Source organism: Propithecus coquereli, unplaced genomic scaffold, assembly GCF_000956105.1.
Source record: "Propithecus coquereli isolate 6110/MARCELLA unplaced genomic scaffold, Pcoq_1.0 Scaffold7, whole genome shotgun sequence".
NCBI classification, from domain to species: Eukaryota; Metazoa; Chordata; class Mammalia; order Primates; family Indriidae; genus Propithecus; species Propithecus coquereli.
In genome coordinates, this window is record NW_012153062.1 from 12028170 (window position 1) to 12036165 (window position 7996).

At 39.1% G+C, this 7996-nt stretch overlaps 1 protein-coding gene across 1 annotated transcript in view; it reads right to left on the reverse strand.

Annotated features, from left to right (window-relative positions):
• CLCA4 (chloride channel accessory 4) overlaps positions 1 to 7996 on the reverse strand; it is a 28255-nt gene extending 20259 nt beyond the window's left edge. Inside the window, 3 exon segments of the mRNA XM_012661026.1 lie at positions 1950 to 2097; positions 2237 to 2377; positions 7838 to 7996. Coding sequence (XP_012516480.1) covers positions 1950 to 2097; positions 2237 to 2377; positions 7838 to 7996 — 448 coding nt within the window.

Sequence of the window (7996 nt, forward strand, 5' to 3'; positions counted from 1 at the left end):
TTCTTAACCTTATTTTTTCAAAGCCCAATTGTTTTTAGGACACGGTGTGCAGAATGTGAGTTTTTTCATAAACACATATATCACATTATGGAAGAAAGTCCTGTCTGAGAGGAAGGGGTAACCTATCAGGAACAGAATAGGGCTGAGGTGTGGGATATGGAAACAGACTAGGAGTTCAGATGGGGACATTGACCTCATAAATTGGAGAGGATGTCCTCTTCTAAGACAGGTGCGATAGGAGATGTGTAGGTGGTAATGAGTTTGAAAATAGGGAGGAAGGACATAGAGGCCTCTGTTTTCTAAGTTAGGGCACTGATTGATGGGAGTGAGAAGAGTGGCTAGAGATCTTGAGAAGAATGGTAGAAGTTTTAGAACAGCTGCTATGGGAAATGAGAAAGGGAGTTGAGAAGAGCCAAGTAAAAATATTGTTGCTATTTGAGACCTAAGTGTCTTTGAGACCTTCACTGAGCTTGGACAATGTTGTTTTGTAATAATGTCAATTAGTTTTATAATTTTTTTCAACAGTCTTGAAAACACATAACAGGAGTCAAAAATAAACTGGCTGGATCATTTAGTACTGGGGATTTAGTAAACTGAATGAAACATAAGGATAAGAGAGGTGCAGGAATCGAGCTATTTATTCTTGTAGTTGAAATGACTGACTTTGCTGGACATGCTAAGAAAGTATGGCTAAAAGGGCACACAGGATTAGAGGTGCCAAGGAGACCAAACATGGTCAGGATAACATATGCAGAAGAGGTAAATTGGGATGGCAGGCAATGATGGAGCTTTCAAGATTGGAGTGGGGAACTGGTTGAGGTAATGATGAGGACCAGGGCTACCTGAGTGTTTGGGAGAAATGAGATTTAATGAATGCCCAATGAACAGAGAATAGAAGGGAGAGAGGCAATTCCAAGATATGGGGATTCAGAAGGGTTTTCATTGAATAGAGAGACATGTGGGGTAGGGCCTTCTTTAACAATGATTTACTTTTTTTTTTTTTTTGAGACAGCGTCTCACTCTGTCATCGGGGCTAGAGTGCCATGGCGTCAACCTAGCTCACAGCAACCTCAAACTCCTGTGCTCAAGCAATCCTTCTGCCTCAGCCTCCCAAGTAGCTGGGACTACAGGCGTGTGCCACCATGCCCAGCTAGTTTTTTATATATATATTTTTTAGTTGTCCAGCTAATTTCTTTCTATTTTTTTAGTAGAGACGGGGTCTCGCTCTTGCTCAGGCTGGTCTCGAACTCCTGAGCTCAAACAATCCTCCCACCTCGGCCTCCCAGAGTACTAGGATTACAGGCATGAGCCACCATGCCTGGCTATGATTTACATTTTTATCTGTTAAATAATGTACTTTAGTTTGTTTGGACAAACAGTCTTAACAGTTAGTTTGAACTAGATCAAATAGCAACTTTCATAGGTCAAAATGATCAGTTATAGATAATTTCATCTGTTTCAACCAAATCAGTTTATTAATAATATCAACAACTAAGAGACTATGAATGTTTTCTCTCAACCAGTAACTGGCATCATGGCTCTTTCCAGCTTGCTATATCTCTGGTTTCCATCAAGCTTACATGTGATTTATTAATATCCAGCTATGGAGAACTGGAAAATTAAACTCTAAAAAGTACACCTTAAGAAAAACATTTATTATTGCTGCTCTCTGTTCAAGTTTTTGTAGACACTCTACTGAGTATGTTTACTTGGGTTATTTAGTTTAACATAGAACAAAAATTCTACCAGGTAGAAACTCCTCTATTCCCCATTTTACAGGGAATAAGCACAGAGAGTATAGGTCTCTTCTTTAAGGGCACACACAGCTATTAAGAAGGGGAGCAAGGATTTGATCCTAGAGATTCTGGCTCCAAGGCTTGCACACTTAACCCATGTTCAAAGCCGCATGTTGCAATCATTGCAAAATTATGTTTTAACCAAATTCCTACCTGTTGGTCCATATTCATTTTGTTTTTTTCCAAGTACAACGTCAGGAGTGAAATGAATGTATTCTCCTTTCTCTTCACATTCTGTGAACTGCCTGGTGTATGGCTCATCTCCCCCTGAGAGGGTAGGTGGTGCAACTATAACATCAGCCTGAGAATGTTTAAAAAGATTGTTAAAATAGCAAAAATAGAAATGACAATGTTTAGTTAGAAAGACTCTTAATCAATTTGTGGCAAAACTGGAGGGTATCAGAAAAGATAATTTTTTAAGAGAAGATTTTCACACTTACGTGTTTGTAGTTTTCATGTTTTGGCCTCTTGTACTGAGAATTTTCCCCCCAATTCTCAGGAATTAATATAGATACATTTTTGAAAAAAAGTCTTTGTTCTGTGGCTTCAAACAGGTAAGTAGAAGCTGTAGTCACCATGTCCTATTATTAAAGGAAAAAAATATGTCAATATGGCCAAGTGAGAGTGGACTAAGAGAGCAGGTGTAACAGGCATTTCCCAACTTAAGAGTGGATAGAAAAAGCAACTGCCTGATGAGCAGAGTCTCTGTCTTACTATTCCAACTGTGCCACCTGTCAGTCCTGCACATTGAAAGGCACCTGAGTCTTCTATAATCCTACCTCAAAAGGCAAATGCTTATGCTTGGCATTAAGAGAAATTGATTAATATTAATAGGTACATGAACTTTGGAGTCATTTACTTGATACCAATAACTAATACTAAAAAGTGTTAGCACTTTTTGGGCGAAGACCTTGGTTGATTTATGTAATGCTCTGAAGCTCAGTTTTCTCATCTCTCCAGTGGATTATCACTACCTATCTGTATGGTTGGCATAACGATGGAATCAATTATTAAGTACTCTATACATAGGCAGTCTGAAAACCTTGATATTATTACTGTTTATAAGAAATATTAGTAGAGAACAGCATTAGCTGATGCAAGCTGAGGAGGATAGTCCATAAAATGGGTCATAAAAGAAGTTTTTCATTACCCACCCCACCTCCAGGAGAGGCAGCTGGACTGGGAGCATGGGTGTGGGGTGATGGAAAAATCCATAGTAGAGGCAAAATTTTGATCACAGAGCTGTTGCTTTGCCACCAAACTGAAAATATCACCGTATATTTAGAATTATGAGCCCAGATACAATGACAATAAGAGAAATCGTCTCTCCCTAGAGCTTATATCTTGTGGGGTAAACAGATGGGTGGAAGGCACTTGTGGTAATCTATTCCATATGATGAAGGCCACTAAATAATTGAGGAATCCTGGGTGCTGGATGATGATACCGATCTCTTCATCTTGCTGAAAGTGTCCCATTCTACAGTGTTGTTTTCTTCAAGGTAGGCTCTTCCATGGTGCTTCCTGTTTTTCTTCAGGAATTACAGGGATCTCTTCCTGGTTCTCTTTAAGAGAGTCCAGTGTGCTGACTCATATGTACTGCGTGTGGTCAGCAAACTTACTGGGCTCAGAGCCATGAGATCAGTCGGAAGGCCAGAGTTCAAAGAACTGAAGGCCCAGAGGATTGTCTGGAGGTTCGGAAAAGGGCTTAAGAGAGCTCCCAATGTAGAGCACAGGTTACTTCAGTACTGACCTAAAGAAGGTTAAAGAATTCTCTCTTTATTCCCTAAGGATGCCTCTCCTCTTTTTTTGTTTAGGGATATTTAGATCTCAACAGGTTATCACCTTCTACTTGAAGTGATGGCTCTCTGTGAGTATGAGACAAAAGTATATTTGGTGGTTCAAACTGAGTTATGGGTTGAAGATGTCGGGTTGCTGTGTATGGTTGTGTGAGTTGTGCATTGTACAACTTGAAGGGATTCCATTTACTTTGGAGTCTCCATGGCCCCAGCTACTGCCTTGGATAGTGATATGTTCTCATACTGTGGAGAGATTTCAGGGACCCCTATTAGAGGACTGTCATCCCCTGGACTGTCCTAGCGTGGTTAATAATGGTTCCCACAGGGTTTCCAAGCAGAATTCCTATAATAGTTCTTCTAAATTCCTTCTCAGAATTTCTATAATATCTTAGCTGGATTAAGGAAGATGAAGATATGAATGTTTCCAAAAGTAAGTACTCTCAAACCAAGAAGAATAATGAGCACAAAGAAAATGGGAAGCTGAAAATCTAACATCTCAAGTCATGAATTATGAGCCAGTTTAGCATAAATCTTATTAGGGTCAGATAGTATCTTTAGGAGTAGGATTAAGACCACAAAAACAAACACCACATGTACTCACCATTAAATTGGAACTAATCGATATATATGTAAATAACATTCATTGGAAATCAAACAGGTGTGTGGGGCGGTGGGGTGGGGGAGGGATGGGTAAATTCACACCTAACGGGTACAATGCACACTATCTGGGTGATGAGCACACTTAAAACTTTGACTCAAATTGTACCAAAGCAATTTATGTAAACAAAACGTTTGTATCCCCATAATATTCTGAAATTTTTTAAAAAAGGCCACGTATCAGTTGACCAGATTTTCACAAAAGAGTGACTTTCTTTTGTCATTTTTATCCAAGCCAGAACTCAAATCCAGGTCTATCTAGTCTTCCATACTTATGTGCTGGATCTTACCTCTGATTGTGCTACCTATTGTCACCTTGGAAAAGTCATTTAACCTTTCTGAACATGTTTTCTCTTCTGTGTAATGTGGATGATAGTATTTCACAAGGTTGCTTGATGATGTAAATGCAAGGACTTTGTAGGAGGCTGGGAGAATGATGAGAAACACTTTAATCTAGGCATGTCTGCAAATGACTGAATTTCTATTTGTAGTTATCAATAGAAGACCATGTTAACAAACTTTTTGCCCTACAAATAATTCTTTCAGATACTGATTTCTCAGTAAAGAATAGTTTGACACTGGACACTAAGAATCTATCATTCAGAATCAGCTGCATTAACTGCTCTTCAAACCTCTTTAGTAAAGGGAATCTTTATTACACTCTAGAATTCAAAAGGTACCAATAAGCAAACATCTCTACGATGCAACAGAGTTTATAGAGCATGAGTGCAAATGGATCTGCCACAGAGTCACCTGATCACCAGTGGGTCATGACCATCAGCTTCTGTTGGGTAACGACACCATGCAGAAGGTTACAACAGTGAATGTCAGGACCCAGCAGTGGAGAAATTAAAAATGAGGAATTAGTAGGTGTTGATATCAGGGACAGAAGAAACAATTTACACGGCTGTATCACCAATTTCTACATTACAGGGAATATTATAGTTGGAAGAAACATTAGAAATCAGAGTCCTTTGTTTCGTTCTGGAGCCTTTCCCTTTTCCATCTGCACTTACCTAGTGAACTCATGGCTTTAAATACCATCTACACCCTGACTCCCAAATGTTTATTTCCACCCAAATTTTCATCTTGTATTTAGATTCTTGCTTCTAGTTGGCTTTTTCAGAAGTATCACAAATTCAAAATGCCCAACTAACTCCCAATTTCCCAACTGCCAAGTTTTTTCCACTTAGTCTTATAATTCCATCCTTCCAAGTGTTCGAGAAAAACTCTTAAAGCCTTACTTAACTCTTTTTTGTTTCTTTTGACATGGGGTCTCACTCTGTCTCCAAGTTAAAGTGATGTGATCATAGCTCAAGCAGCCCCAAATACCTGGGCTCAAGCAATCCTTCTGTCTCAGCCTCCTGAGTGGCTGGGATTACAGGCCTGCACCACCACACTTGGCTAATTTTAAATTTTTTTAGAGAAGGAGTCTTGCTATGTTGCCCAGGCTGACCTTGAACTCCTGGCCTCAAGCAGTCCTCCCACCTAAGCCTCCTGAATTGCTGGGGTTACAAGAGTGAGCCACTGTGCCTGGCTACTTTCCTTGACTCTTCTATTTCCTCCCCACCCTCCCCCACCCCACACATCTAAACCATCAGGAAATTTTGTCTATGATACCCTCAAAATATGAACAGAATCACATCACTTTAGTGATCTCTACCACAACCTCCCTGTTCTTAGTCACCATCACTGCTCACCTGTGAGAGTTTCCTACCTGGGTCCTTCTACACTTCCGAGCTACCACAGAGTCTATACAGGATGAGTGACAAGTGGCAATCCTTTACAGTTTCCTCAACACTGTAATCAAAGTAATCCCAGAACACGCATGAGAGCACACCTTCCTCTGTTCAGAGTCTTCCTGTGGAGTCTCATTTCACTCAGATAAAAGCCAGTCTTTCCAGTGATTTGGGCACTACTACCTCTCTAACTTCAGCTCATCCTCCCCTTCCTCCTGCTCATTCACAGTTGTTTGCTTGGTCACATCAAGCATGCTCTCACCTCTATGTTGTTCCCACGCCCCAGGTTTTCAATGGGCTCTTCTTTCACGTTGTCAGTGAGGCCTTCTCTCGCTGCCTTATGTGAAACAGTAACCCGCATTCTCATCCAACCCAGCGCCACCTAACACTCTATATCCCCCTTTCCTGGTCATTTTACTTCACAGCAACCTACTACCATATGACCTGCTGTTCATTTACTCATACTTATTAACTGTATTTCTGAAAAGCATATATACTCCATGAAGCCAGAGACTTTTTAAGAATTCACTGCTCTCTCTTCCCGCATGCCATAGCATTCAATAAACAATTCTTTAAAGAACATATGAGTCCAACTGTCAATTTACAGATGAAGAAACTGGGGAATCAGGGAGCCCCTGTGCCTTGTTTTTCATGTGGTTGTGAGACAGTGTAGAACTCTATCTAAAACCTCTGTCTTCCCCTGCCCATTCCTGCATTGTCCTCCCTGCACCATGCTGCTTTTTAACTTCCTGCAGCATTCAAAAGTTTCACAATAATTAATCACTATTAAATTTGTTTTCTTCTCCACAATTCAAACAAAAACAAATGTCATTTCTTGGGAGAAAATATTTCTAAACTATTCATCCAACAAAGGATTAATATTAAAAAGGATTAAAAAAGAAGACAAATGACCATCATGTATATGAAAAATGCTCAACATCATTAATCATCAGGGAAATAGACATCAAAACCACAGTGAGATAGCATCTCACCTTGCTTAGAACGGCTATTATTAAAAAGACAAAAAATAATAAATATTGTTAAAGATGTAGAGAAAAGGGAACTCTTATACACTGTTGGTGGGAATGTAAATTAGTACAGCCATTATGGAAAAACAATATGGAGGTTCCTGAAAAAACTAAAAATAGAACTACTATATGATCCAGCAATCCCATTACTGGTTGTATATCCAAAAAGAAAGGAAATTAATATATCAAGGTGATATCTGCACTCCCATGTTTATTTCAGCACTGTGCACAATAGCCAAGATATGGAATAAACCCAAGTGTCCAAAAACAGATGACTAGATAAAGAAAATGTGGCATATATACATAATGGAATACTATTCAGCCATAAAAAGAGTGAAATCCTGTCATTAGTGGCAACATGGATGAGTCTGGAGGACATTATGTTAAATGAAATAAGCCAGGCACAGAAAGATAAATACCACATGTTCTCACTCATATGTGGGAGCTAAAAAAAGTCAATCTCATGGAGGTAGAGAGTAGAATGGCTGGTACCAGAGGCCAGGAGAGGTAGAGGAGTGAGGGGAGGATGAAGAGAAGTTGATTAATGGGTACAAGAAATACTAGTATTCAATGGTGCAATAGGGAAATTATAGTTAAAAATAATTTATTATATATTTCAAAATAGCTAGAAGAATCATAATGTTCCCAACACTAAGAAAAGATAAATGCGGTGACAGATATGCTGATTACCCTGATGTGATTATTATACATTATATATGTGTATTGAAATATTACTTTGTACCCTATGAATATGTACAACAATCATGTGTCAATTAAAAATAATAAAAAATTAAAAATAAGACATCCCATCTCTTCCTTACCTTTATTTGTTCAATTATTTTTTCATCTTCTGGCACACCAGGATCTATAGCAATGATAACGTCTTCATAACCATTGCCATTCAGCCTAACGAAGGAAGTATTTGATTTGTGCGGCAGGTACAGGATTAAGAGAAAAATAAAACCTCTGAGTAACACCAT